At 41.6% G+C, this 13,547-nt stretch overlaps 1 protein-coding gene across 13 annotated transcripts in view; it reads left to right on the forward strand.

The window, feature by feature from the left end:
* GIGYF2 (GRB10 interacting GYF protein 2) overlaps positions 1 to 13,283 on the forward strand; it is a 73,029-nt gene extending 59,746 nt beyond the window's left edge. For 9 of the 13 annotated variants that reach the window (XM_039706467.1, XM_039706469.1, XM_039706471.1 and 6 more), the window contains 10 exons: positions 1,614 to 1,715; positions 4,442 to 4,600; positions 5,735 to 5,971; positions 6,554 to 6,676; positions 7,300 to 7,503; positions 7,623 to 7,828; positions 8,128 to 8,282; positions 8,728 to 8,897; positions 9,218 to 9,365; positions 11,509 to 13,283. In XM_039706467.1, coding sequence (XP_039562401.1) covers positions 1,614 to 1,715; positions 4,442 to 4,600; positions 5,735 to 5,971; positions 6,554 to 6,676; positions 7,300 to 7,503; positions 7,623 to 7,828; positions 8,128 to 8,282; positions 8,728 to 8,897; positions 9,218 to 9,365; positions 11,509 to 11,576 — 1,572 coding nt within the window. In that variant the 3' untranslated portion in view covers positions 11,577 to 13,283. The remainder of the gene's footprint in view (positions 1 to 1,613; positions 1,716 to 4,441; positions 4,601 to 5,734; positions 5,972 to 6,553; positions 6,677 to 7,299; positions 7,504 to 7,622; positions 7,829 to 8,127; positions 8,283 to 8,727; positions 8,898 to 9,217; positions 9,366 to 11,508) is intronic. The other 4 variants (XM_039706476.1, XM_039706479.1, XM_039706477.1 and 1 more) reach the window with 2 other exon arrangements.
* The last annotated feature ends 264 nt before the right edge of the window (positions 13,284 to 13,547 follow it).

Genomic DNA, 13,547 nt, shown 5'->3' on the forward strand with positions numbered 1-13,547 from the left:
TGGGCTTTGATGGTTCACTTTAAGATAGGTTTCTGTTTGTGAGAACAGGGCTTTTATTCCATGTGGAATATTCCCTCTCAACTTCTTAATGTCGATGTTAGACTTTAGTTAGTTGTCCAATTACTGCATGTTTTGATCTTTATTTGCCATCTATGCAGTCAAGTGTTTCATGAAGATAAGTTCTGGAGCAGATGGAGCTTGAGCAACTGTTTTAAATGAGTAAGAGGTAGAGGGCTATAGTGGACAAAAAGTAATGTGACATCCAGCTTATTTTTCCCCTGTTGTTTTTTTTAACTTAGTAAATTATTTTTTAAAATAAATTATTATCTGGGTTAGAGTCTGTCATCTTTTTTACTTGAGTTGATACTTGGGAAAGGAAGGGATGTAGTTTGATCAAGCATATTTCTTAAAAAGAATTATGTGATCAGTGTTGCAGTAGGAGAGTGAATGTAGGAATTGTAGGATGTTCTTAATCATCCAAGAATACACAGTGGAGACATTACTAGTTTGGCATTTCTAGCATTTACTCCTGAATTCTGTATAGAAGAAAATGTAGTTACTCCTTAAGTGTTGCAGGATGGAAAGACAGTGAAAGTTAAAGTTTTTACTTTGCACGTGAAGGATAAGAGCAAACACAAGGCTGGGCTTATTCACTAAGGAGTTAGTAAATGTCCTGAAAAGTACCACATGAATGAATAATAGGCAAAAGTACTAAATAATTCTGTCCTTTATAGTATTTCTTATGAGCTTAGGTAGGCAGCTGTAAAGCGTTTTCCTGCTTTAAGGATCAGACACTTCTCAGGAAGCCTCTAGAATCTCTAGTTTGGAAGTTCATTGTAGATCTCTGTTCACTCAGGGTTTGGGTTTTGTCACAGAAGCTCTATTTTAATTGATACAGTGTAATATGTAGATAATTTCATGGTATCTTTTGGAATCAAGTCTGCAAATAAATGGCTCCTTGCTTTAGTGTATCTACTTTGTGTGCAGGAAGTCATGATGCTGTACAGAAAAGTGTCCTCCACTTGAGGTCAAACTAACATTAAAGCAGTAATGTACTCAAAAGTTTAACTTTTGAGATTGATTGCTTTAGATCTGGTTCAATAACAAGAAAACATTTTTCAGCTGGTAACTCAATTTGTGTCATCTATGCTGGCTTCAAGTAGACTTGGTTTGTTTCTTTTCACTAACAGTTTTGCCTCTGTATATAACAATGTCTGTTAAATTCCAAAGTTTTGTTGTCCACTTTGGATTTGTACAGTAAACAGTCTGACTCTCCTGTTCTGAGATGCCATGGGAAATAACTGTTTACACAAAGGAAGCAGAACGGGGTTGAAGAGCAGTAACAGCAAGTATCTTAGTTCATTACCAATGCAATAATTGCCACAATGCTTAATTCTGAGCAGTAATGTCTTAAAAAGGTAACAAAGGGTTTAAGCACTTCTCTGGAAAGAGAAAATAACATTGTATTCTGTATTAAAAAAAAGGAAACTGGTCATTATTTGAATATGACTTCTGTACTGAAAGGCATTATAGAATCAGGGATGAACTGATTTATTAGCATGGATTTATGCAGAGGAGATGATGCTTAACAAATTTGATTAACTTCTTTTGAGGAGATGACAGTGAGAGCTGAGAGGGGTGAAGCAGTAGACTTAATCTGCCTGGACTTCAGGAAGGCTTTTGATGTAATACTGCATAAAAGACTAGTATATAAGGTTAGTAAATATGCTGTTGATGGTGAATTCTAAATAAAAAAAAACCCAAAAAAACTAATAGAAGTTCAATTCTGTAGGATGAAATGTCATACCAAATGTTGAATTCAGTTCTGTTCACAGTTTTTATCAATTACTTTGCACTGTAGAATTGAAAACAGTAATGCCCAGCTTGTGTAGCTCCTGTATTTCATTTTTGTCTCTGGTCTGGTATCTTCTATTTTCTAATAATTGATTGCTTTCAGGAACAAAATTTGAGGTTTAATAACCAGTTAATAATTGTTTTCTCTGAATTACTTCTTTAGTTCTCCCTTTAAAATACCTGTTTCAAAGAGGAGAATAAAAAGATTTGTGAGCCCTAGTAACATAGACAAGCAGAATTGCAGTTGTCACCAACTGCAAAAAATTCTCTATTTTATTTAAAAATCCAGAGTCTATTGAACTGGGGATTGCTGCTTAAAGATTTTTTTTGTAATATTACAGATATTTTAAAAAATGTGAAATAAGCTATCTGTACAGCAAGATGTATATGTGTGAAAACAATTACTAAGAAAGATTTTGCTAAAGAACACTGGGAATGTCTTGGAGCAGGAATCTACAAACATGGGAACACTAAGAACCAAAGGATTGATTGTTTCCCATACTGTCAGTGGCAGAAAGCTGGAGAGCTTTGAATGGCTTTGGTCACATGCTCAAACAAAAACATCAAATAATAAGATACATAAATATTAAGACAACATTTTTATAGCTGTGAAGAGTCAGAAAAAAGGCTGTGTTTCCCAGCTTTTCATATCTTACAGGGGTTTTTTGTGTCAGTAAAACACTGTTCATCCTTAGTTCTGTAGGGGAGAGAAGTCTTTGACTCATGTCGTTCAGCAGTGTCTCTCCTGGCATGCCTGAGCAAGGAGGAGATGTGTACAGCTTTCTTAATGGCAATTCTAGCCCCGTTCCCCAAGGGGGCAGTAGGGCAGAGATGTCACCCAAGTGCTGTCCCACAGGAGGACTTGGTGACTTTGCCCATCTCTCCCAGGTACTATGGGCTGTGTTAGTGAGAGCCCCCACACGGGCTGGCACTGAGGACTCCTGAGCTGAGATCCTGCTCTGTGGTCCCAGGCAAACAAAAAAGACACCTTCAGCCTACTCAGCAGCCTTTTCAATAAGATACAGCAAGCAGAAATTTTTCAGCACTTGTATTGATTACTGTGACTTGACTGCATGTGTCCAAGTCATACAGTTAAAGGCCCACATTTCAAAAATGGTTCAGGTGGTATGTGTTGCATTTGAAGGTGATTTGATTAATGATAAGATGAATCACAGGCTATTGTTCTATGTCCAGCTAGTGGAAAAACCCACTTACTGCACTTACATCTAGCACCAAACCACTTAAATGATATTCAGGAATATGAATGAATTGTTGGCTTGCAGCCAGCACCTGTTCAGTGCCATGGGATTGCTTATGAAAGATCTTCTGTCTACTGACAGTTTTGTTGTAGGCATCCGAAATTCATTGTCAGAGAAAAACCCAGGGCAGTTGTTCAGGGAACTGTAGTGTAGTTTATCTGTGCTGTTTGTACATGAAGCTTTGGTGTCAGATTGGATAAAAGGGTCTTAGTTTTGATGTACCAGAGTTTACATCTGTGCTGCACAATTAATCCCTGCTCATCCTATGAATAATGTATTGCTTATAAAAATCTTGTAGGAATGTGATTGTGGTAGTGGTCACTTTTAAAGGAAAATACAAAATTATAAAAGCCACAAAAGGTTCTGGTCCAAAAATTAAGATCTTCAGGTTGAGCTGGTAGGGTAAGTCAGACAACAGAAGGGTTGAAAAGTAGGGTGGCCTTAACACAGTTGCTGAACATCAGAGGTCAGAAAAGGCTGCAAAAACTAAGGCTTTTTTATGCAAGGGAAAGTCAGAACTGGTGGATGAGGTCCCCAGATGGGATCCCATTTAACAATATACAGGAAGCTGCTTGTCCCCTATTCCTCAAAATCCCCAAATAGCAGAATGGAAAAATGTCTGTTTATGTTGATAGGAAAGGGTGCTAATATTTAATTTTAAAGTTGAGTAAATAATTTTAGTACTTGGAAAACATAATTACTGGAAGTTAGAGAAAATCCAAAATCAAAGCCCCTAAGAGACCTCTTGTTACCCATAATATTTAAATAGTATAGGGAAAGCCCAGTCAAAGCCCTTGAGACTTCAAAAGTAACTGTCCCTAAGTGCACTGGGCTGCATCAGCTTCTTTCTGGTGTCTGGACATGTGGTTGGAGTTTTGTAGTGCTCTTGAACAGTCACTGTTCAGAAACTCCTGTAAGTAGGAAAAGCTTCCAACTTCCAGCTGACAGCACCCCTCCCCAGAAGGAATTAATGATACCCACACTTTGAAATATTTATAGATCTAATGTTCAGCTAGTGCTGAATAGTGAAAAGAGGAGTCTCCCCTTTTGTTGTCATTCTCAATGCCATTATTTTTAAAACCAAAGATGGGCAATTAATGTCCTCTGTTTTTCATTAAAATTTATGTAGGAGATGCACATTGCATCAGAACTACTTGTAAACCTGTGGGTTTGTTGTGCTTAATGCACTGGTTTGGTAGAGCTTAGTTTGGAGCTAGGGAGCTTTTCTTGAGGCTACTTATTTGGCCAGACAATGCTGTAATCTGTGTTCTGATGTTGTTTGTTGATAAAATGGCATTTATAGACTGACATTTTGTTCCCAACTCCAGGAGGAGGCCCTCAGGCGACAGCGAGAGCAGGAAATTGCACTAAGGCGGCAGCGGGAGGAAGAGGAGAGGCAACAACAGGAGGAAGCACTTAGGAGATTGGAGGAGAGAAGAAGAGAGGAGGAGGAAAGACGTCAGCGAGAGGAGTTAATTCGTAAACAGGTGAAAAATGACAAAAGAGACCTCTTCTGTTTAACTATGGAGGCTGCCACAACAAACAGGCTTTGAAACTTGCGCCAGTGCTTTGAGAGGTCAGATCAGTTTTGGTCAAAGAAAGCAGAGCTTGCAGACAGTATCAAGTTGAGTGAAAAAAGATTGTTTACCTGTGTCCTGACTTCAGATGAAATAATCAGAATCCAGTATACCCTTAGGTAAAGAGATTTGTGTGGGCGTGAATGTTCTCCTTTCAAATTTAGCGTTAAGAATGGCTTTGCAGCACAGTGTTCATACTCCTTTCTGAGGCAGAGTACAGTATCAGAATAACTGTTGTGAATTAGCACTCTCTGGGCCTTTACTTTATCTTCAGTGTCATCTGAATTGATCTGTTTTGGCGGTTTTTCTGTGCCGTGCCAAGTCTATATGCACTACCAGAGTTTCAACTTTTTTTCTTCCCTTTTCTTTCTTGTTAACAGGATTTTTTTCTCCTTGGGGTCAGCATTAGAAATCCCTATCAGGGAACATGAGCTTCAAGTCCCCTAATTGATACTCTCACAGTCCCTTGGCCAAACTAATTGGCTTTGCATTAACTTCCAAGTCCATTTCAGAATTCACAGTTAGTATTTAAAAACGCCTTTTCAGGGTCCTCCCTTGTAAGATGTCCATCACCATTTCTGTAATTTGTTAGCAAAAGTGTCTTCTCTGGAACTGTATTGTTGAGTAACAACAGTAAATATCTCCATCTTTGTCAACTGTCTCTTCTTTCCTGTTATTTTTGCCAAGTTTTATTCCACTGAAAGTGTGGTTGTACTGTAGGTAGTATAAGCAGGCAGAAGGTCAGACTGAAAGGTGTGTAACTTCTAGAAGGAAAGTAATAAGTAGTGAGCTGGTGTGAATTATGGAGATGCCATTCTCTTCCAACTTCTTTGGTGAAGCAATGGGAAACGTGTATTTTTAGGGTATATAGACTAATATTACTTTGTTACTGAGAAATGTAAAGGTAAATGAACAACCCAAACAGCACAGATCACAGATAACATGGTCCCTGTCTGTTCTGTCAGAATATCAGTGGCACAGAGTTGAATATTTAAAATTCTGTGAAGTCTCCTTAGACCTTTTTCCTTTCTGTGTCCTGGGAAGGAAGAGGAGGCCGCCAAGTGGGCGCGCGAAGAGGAGGAAGCTCAGCGGCGGCTGGAGGAGAGCCGGCTGCGCATGGAGGAGGAGGCGGCGCGGCAGCGGCTGGAGGAGGAGGAGCGGAAGCGCAAGGAGCTGGAACTCCAGCGCCAGAAGGAGATCATGAGGCAGAGGCAGCAGCAGCAGGAGGCTTTACGGCGGCTGCAGCAGCAGCAGCAACAGCAGCAACTTGCACAAATGAAGGTAACCTGGTCCTGCAGTTTTATTTCCTTTCAGCTCAGCGTGGGAAGTGAAGCTACAGCTGCATTCAGGGTGGTCTGTGGTAGCTTGGGCAGAGCAGGGATGGATGAGCTGTCTGGAGAGGGAGGAGAGTAAAGAGCTGATGCGAGAAGAGAGAGGAAGAGAAGTTACAAATTGAAACCTGAAAGTGTTCTGTCACTAGAAGCACACTGGGAAGGCATCACACGTGGGCACAGATAGGTTTTTTTTGCCAATGAGCAAGAGCCAGTGCAAAGTTTCTAAAGCTTGGAATTCCTAAAGTGTTTGAAATCTAAATGGATTGCTTTTTTTCAGGTAATGATGTATTACATTATTCTTGGTACTGTGTCAAAGACTGATACATCAGAGGGCAATTCAAGGAATGTATAATCTATATTTTCTACCTTTTCATACTTTATTATTATACCATTTTGTACTTTCTAGGGTTTTGTTAACCTTTAAAGGTGGCCTTTCTTTCCCCCTGGGTTTATACCATTTCTTTCCTGATTATACTCAGCAGTGTTCTCAAATATTTTGTAATTCCTGATGATGTCTGTTTTGGCCCAGCTCCCTTCATCTTCGACATGGGGTCAGCAATCAAATTCAGGAGCTTGTCAATCCCAGACCACACTGTCACTGGCTGAAATCCAAAAGTTAGAAGAAGAACGAGAACGGCAGCTCCGAGAAGAGGTAAACACTGACAGCAGCGGAGTGCAACTTGTTATAGAGGGGACTCAGCTGTGGGACTGCTTAGCTGTCACTTCAGTTATTAGAAGGAATGGTGAGGATGAGGAATGTTTTTTGAAATAGCATAACTCAAAATCCTGTCCTTCAGGCATAGGTTCAGTAAGCACTTGTGTAAAAGTTTTTATTGCTTCTTAGTACAAGAATCTGAAAGAAGGGAAAACTACACCCTTTTAACCCTAGGAGTGTAATATGTTAACAGAACAGTGTACAATTATTTCACATCTTTATTCTAACATGTTTGAAGATATTCATTAGACCAGGGCAGTTAAGGGGAGGGTGGGTTGTGGGGGGAACAAGTGATGGTAGAGAAGGTCATCTCCCAAGAAGCTGACTGCAGGAATGATTTGATAACTTTAGTCTGTCCAAGGCTAATAAACAGTTTGTATTTACTGGTTACCTAATGTCTCCCTTTTTGGAGGAACAGTAAAGGCTCAGAACAATAATAGGTCAACCAGGCTTCTCCAGAAGAAAGCGAATTCTGTTTAAAACCTGTTTCCAAGTTAGACTTTTGAATAGTAATGTTCATATGAAAGCATTTACAAGCACTTTTGTCTTGCATGCAACAGCAAAGGCGTCAGCAGCGTGAACTAATGAAGGCCCTCCAGCAACAGCAGCAGCAACAGCAGCAAAAATTGTCAGGCTGGGGTAATGTCACCAAACCAACAGGCACCACCAAGTCCCTGCTGGAGATACAGCAGGAAGAGGCAAGGCAGATGCAGAAACAGCAGCAACAGCAGCACCAGCAGCCGAACAGAGTCAGAAATACCACGGTACGTTTATTTATCTGGTCAGTACATGGAGAAAGCAGCTGTGCCAGTTCCCTCTGTCTGTTCATGTCTTTTCTGCTGGGTCTGTGCTAATAACCAGCATCTCTGTTATGTCTCAACAGCACTCTAACCTGCACACCAGCATTGGGAATTCAGTGTGGGGCTCTCTAAACACGAATCCCAGCAACCAGTGGGCATCTGACCTAGTCAGTAGCATCTGGAGTAATGCCGACACCAAAAACTCAAACATGGGTTTCTGGGATGATGCAGTGAAGGAAGTGGGACCTCGTAACTCGACCAATAAAAACAAAAGCAATGCCAGCCTCAGGTAGGAGCTGGGGAAGGAGCTTTTGCAAAGAAATACTGCTACTCCTGGCATGATCACTTAGCAGTTAGAACATCTTCATGTGTTTTCCTTTTTTTTCTGTGTCATTCAGGATCTGTTTTGACAACAAAATAGCGAATAGGTGACCATTCACAGTTCATTTGTCACCTGCTTAGAAAATTATTTTATTCCTAAGAAGTGTTTGCATCTTGTCAAATAGTCTTAGAACACTGTACTGTATATGGTACTGCGGGTAAGCCTGGTAACTGATAATCTAATGATAGGTGTTTTCTTTACCTCAGTAAATCTGTAGGTATTACAAGTAGACAAAACAAGAAGGTAGAAGAAGAGGAGAAGCTGTTGAAATTGTTCCAGGGGGTTAATAAAGCCCAGGATGGATTCACTCAGTGGTGTGAACAGATGCTTCATGCACTCAACACAGCCAACAACTTAGATGGTAAGAGATGGAAAGGAATGGGGGGAACAATATATTTTCTGTTTCCTGACAGAGTAGTTCCGAGGGACCTTAATGATATCAAACCAATGTTTCCAATGCACTCAGCAAAAGGACATCATTAAATAGTGGCTAGAAGAACTGGCTGCATCCTCTCTTAGGTTTTCATTGTCCTAACTATAGCAAATCAGTGGGATTTGAAAAAGTTTTGAAGTCTGTCAGCCAGACCCTCCTGAGGATTTCTGGTAGTCATGGAAGTATTATCCAGCAGGTAAATTATGATCCAGTTTCATGCTGCATTGCATGATAGGGGTTTATCGTGGGGAGCTGGAAAGGGCAAGCTACTAGACCAGCAAATATTTGGCACAGAAATCTGACACTGGTGTTTATTGCATGTGTGTGTTTGCTGTCAACATGCACTCGCTCATGGTCTGCCTTCTTCTTGCAGTTCCCACGTTTGTTTCTTTCCTGAAGGAAGTGGAGTCTCCCTATGAGGTCCATGACTACATCCGAGCCTACCTTGGAGATACTCCTGAGGCCAAGGAGTTTGCCAAGCAGTTCCTCGAGCGCCGTGCCAAACAGAAAGCCAGTCAGCAGCGGCAACAGCAGCAGCAGCAGGTAGGGGTGCCTCTGCTCTCCCTGGGGGCTGTGTCAGGCTGGACTCAGCACCCTGCTGGGTTCATCAGCATCCTGGCAAATGCAGACAGTAAAGCAGCTTTCCAGGTTTTACTACAGGATCAAATTTCCTTTGTAACTTAACAGTCGGGGCCAACTGTAGATCAGAATGGTTTTGCATGATCTGGGAAATGAGGTGGATACATCAGTAGCTAGTGCTGCCACATGGATATAGGAAGTGCTTTGGGCTCTCTGAATATTTTCTGTATAAATAAACCAGGCTTCACTGTGCTCTGTAATGTTGTCCTTAATTTGTTCTCTAGGATTCAGTGTGGGGGATGAACCACAGTTCGCTACATTCAGTCTTTCAGACCAATCAGAGCAACAACCAGCAGTCCAACTTTGAGGCTGTGCAGAGCGGGAAGAAAAAGAAGAAACAGAAAATGGTTCGAGCAGATCCCAGCTTGTTAGGTCTGTTTCAGTTTTTAAAAATTAATGATTAATTTGGTAGTGGTGGTTTGCTTTGGAGAATGTAGAGGATTCTTACTGACCTTAACTGGTAATACTGAATTTGAGTAGAAAAGTTGGAATGTCTTCAGAATCTTTTCAGTAGTATTATTTATTTAATGATTTGAAAAATTCTGGATCAGTCTCATGGAAAACTTTTGTTGAACTTTCCTTCATGTAACGACTTCTTAGATACCTGTGTTATTACCTGGAAATGTGTTAAGTAGTTCAGGGGTTTCAGTTAAATTCCCTTTCCTCCTTTGAGTTGACCTATGGCTATTTTATTGCTTTAATGCTGATTTGTTCTTTGAAGAAAAGCATGTTTTCCTTTCTTTATGAGGAGCAGCTTTCTGAGGCTGCCTTTGCCTTGCCACCTTTTCCAGGAGGTAACCTCTAGCCTAGTCAGAAAAGACAGCAAAGGTTGAACTGGTCACAGATTTTCAGTTGGAGACCATGGAGATTATGACCTCATTAGCAGTCCTTTATTTATTTATTATGTCCTGTGTCTTAATTTTTATGTGAGGCTAGTTTTAACTGTCCCCTGTAGCACTTTATGGAAAAGTTTCTTTGAAGTAGCTTTTAAGATACAAGGCCATTGTGTGAGTGCATGGACACTGGGGTGACAGGTCACTGTTGTGTTCATGTGGAATAAATGTCTGTGTGTGTGCCCTGTTTGACAGAGGGGAAACCAGGGCACTGCACCAGGCCAGGCTTTGTTGTGCTGCTTCTGCTAAGCCCAATTGCTGTAGAAGCAGACAGGTATTGTCCACCTGGAGTCACTGCTTTTTTAAGGCTCTAGCAGAGCCCTGCCTTTGGTTTTTGTTTTTCTTCTATTTTTGGTCTTTGAAAGTCAGTAATTCAACTAAAGCAGTGATTTCTGCCCTGGTGTGTATGGAACTTCCCAGTGGAATCCTGACTTACGCCATCCCAAGGTGTCTGTCCACTGAGTCTGATCTGGGTACTCAGCTGAATATATTAAAAAAACAACTCGTGTCATGTGAAGAAGAAATCACTAAATACAGTTTAGAAGTTCCAACTGGAAGTGAAGTAGCCCATGCAGCTACTTCATGTACACATGTACATGTGTACACTCACTCTTTTACAAAATAATTTCAGATGCTTTTAGGCCACACTGCCACGTGAGGGAGCCAGAACAATTTTCCTAACCTACTGAACTGAGCATTTCATACCTCTCAAAGTGGAAGGCAGTTGGTGGTCTAGCACAGAGCAAACCAGTGTAGCACTCTCAAGACACTGAAGTTCAACTTTGTGTTTGGTAGCTTTACACAGGGAAACTTTCCCTGTTCTCATACTCCAAATGGGGTTTATATACCCTTAAAAAGGGATTTCAGTAGGAAAGCTGCATCTGATTTACTGGATTTGTTACCTTGCTGAAAGTGTTTTCACTTTCACACTTCTCTCACGTGCATCATGTCCTCAACACACATGGCTAAAAGGTTGGGTAGAAGTTTGGGTGCATCTTGAGCCACCTGCATGGCCCTGGGTAACTTTGTACATTTTCACATTGTACTCCTGAGATGGAAGTTTGTAAAAAGCATGGAAATAGATGTAATTAGATTTCATAGGTACATAGCTATATTCATTGAGACTTTAAAGTGAAGGGTGAAATTGCTCACAACTCGTGAAGTGTGGGAGCATGATTCCATGTGTGGATTCCATGTTCTCAGAATGCCCATTTCTTCCTCTCAGACCATGTAAGCGTGGTGTTGACAGCCTCTTCCAAGAGCCAGTTGACTTAAACACGTTCCCTTTCGAGATGTTGCAGAGCCGTGTTGCCACCATGTGTAGATGTGCCTTGTACTAGCTCTGCAGGTGATATCTTTTAAATGGAACTTAAAAAAAGTGTTCTGAAAACAGTGTTCTGATCTGGTTTTAAAGACCAAGTGATGCTTGTCTAAATATACAGTTGATTATCTTTAGTTTATTAAGGAAAAATCAGACAGTTTGGGTGACTGCATCTGTAGCCTTACTGAATTACCCCTAGATTCACTTTCTGTTACACGTGGTACTGCATTTAGCAGATGTTTTGTATCAAGTATACTATGCTACAGCCAGATTTTTAACAGCAATTCTTCTTGGTTCACAGGGTTTTCAGTGAATGCTTCGTCAGAGCGGCTCAATATGGGAGAAATAGAGACTTTGGAAGACTACTGAGCATGTGCAAATCAACTGGCTTTTCCTGCATCTGTTAACCATGGATTCTCCGTTTGGACACCGTACTCTCCACCTTGTGTTGTTCTTTGCCTCGCAGTGAATCACAGGATCAATCATCTCAGGCTGCTTCCTCTGGCCCCAGCAAACCCTTTCTGCCCAGGACTGCACAGGCGTTGTTCCTACTGTCAGCCCACTCGAGTGGACTTTGTTCAGAGTCCCGGGAGGGTGGGAGTTAGGCTTTGTTCACAGCAAGGCTGAACTGGGCAGCAAGCTTTCACTGTGCTGTGATTCATTCTGCTGACATACCTGGAAAAAAAAAATCAATTGGGATTCTGCAAAGCATTGCTTCCTTCTCCTGGTTACTCTTACCACATCCAACACGTGCAGTCGTATGGAGAGAGAGAGAGAAAGTTTGAGAGAGAGTTTGTGGTTAACAGATGTTGGTCAAAACCAAAATGCCACACAGATACTGACTTGGCTGCTCCATCAGGGCAAGAGGTGCTCTCCTGGCCAGGAGTTGCATTCATAAGCTACCCTTAGAAACTGGCAACAGGAGAGGGGCGGTAGTGGGCACAGTTTAGCTTGGGTTGGTTTGAAGTTGCACACCCCCTGCCAGCCCTTCTCTGCACATAATTTTTGGAGGGAAAGCTCGAGTCTGTCTTCATTAGGTGGTGATGCTGAAGCTGGTGGAGTTCCTGTCGGCATTCTCCAGCCTTCCTGGACAAATGGGGACTTCTGCTCTGGAAAAAGGGGGGTGGCATCTCTTCTTTCAGGCTGAATTTACCCCATAAGTGCTACCTTCAGAGGGTTAGGACCAGTTTATTCTGAGCTCTTTTCCTGCAAATTTGTCTCGTTTAAGAGACAGTGGGATCTTTACAGTGTGGATCTGTAGTCTCTGGAGAGGGTGGACCCTGGCTTTCAGAGACGTGCCAGCAGCCTCAGCTGGTTGTCACTTGAAGCAGTGCTTAGGTATCGAGCAGAGATGCCCTTTCGTCATGGAGAGAGACACTGGAGGACGAAGCTTTGTGCAATGATGGCCCTGCTTATCTTCTACACCTTAAACGTACTTCACGCACCTTCACTGGGATCCATAACCTCTAAGTGTTTATGGAGTCATAACCTTCCTCTCTCACGGAAAGATTAACACCACCTTCCCTGCTCCACGTAACCACCCACCCACCCCACACACACCACAAGCGACAGAGAAGGAAAACTGCCAAATGCACTTAGTTTGACCCCCTGGTCCCATCTCCCGTCCCCAGAGGGGTGTAACCTGCGAAGGGAGATATGCTGCAGTTTTGGTGGAGTTGTATAAAGGTGTCTGTTATTCTGTCATCACTGCCTAAAGAAAACAGTTTGAGTTGCTCAAGAGCAGTTTGGCTTTGGATTTTATTTTGTTTGGTTTATTCATTTTTTGGGGTCACCTTCCCCTCCTCCTCCTCTCTCTTCCCCCGTCCCCAAACATGTACAGTAACTATACAGAGACTGCTGCAGACTTGTATATAGTTTTTGGATCTGATAGCATGGAGAGACTTGGAACTGTTGCAAATCTGGTCTCCCTGTCTCCTTTGCTTTGTAAATTCATAAAAGGGGGAAGAGGGGTAGTTAAAATGTTTACAAAACTTTAAACTCCCTCTGAACTTTTGCCAGTGTGGGGGGGGGAAAAAAAGAGAGAACTTAAATAAAACCTGGTTGTATTATATCTGAGAGAAAACTTTCTGCTTGCTTTTGTCAAAGCTGAGTATTGAAATAATTCCTGGTGCTAAAACCCACCCAAACTTGACTTGCATCAGTTTTCATCAAGAAACAACAAGCAAATACACAGGATGTGGAACAACAGCTGCTGCTTTATTTCTTCCCTGGTGAGGAATACTGGTTGGTTTTTCTACTTGATAATTTTAGAGTTCAAATAAACACCAGTAAGTTGATATTGGAAATTTCTGACAAGAAAGCTTTAATTTTCCTCCGCTG

This window comes from Passer montanus, unplaced genomic scaffold (assembly GCF_014805655.1).
Source record: "Passer montanus isolate IOZ18808 unplaced genomic scaffold, ASM1480565v1 scaffold193, whole genome shotgun sequence".
Lineage (NCBI taxonomy): Eukaryota > Metazoa > Chordata > Aves > Passeriformes > Passeridae > Passer > Passer montanus.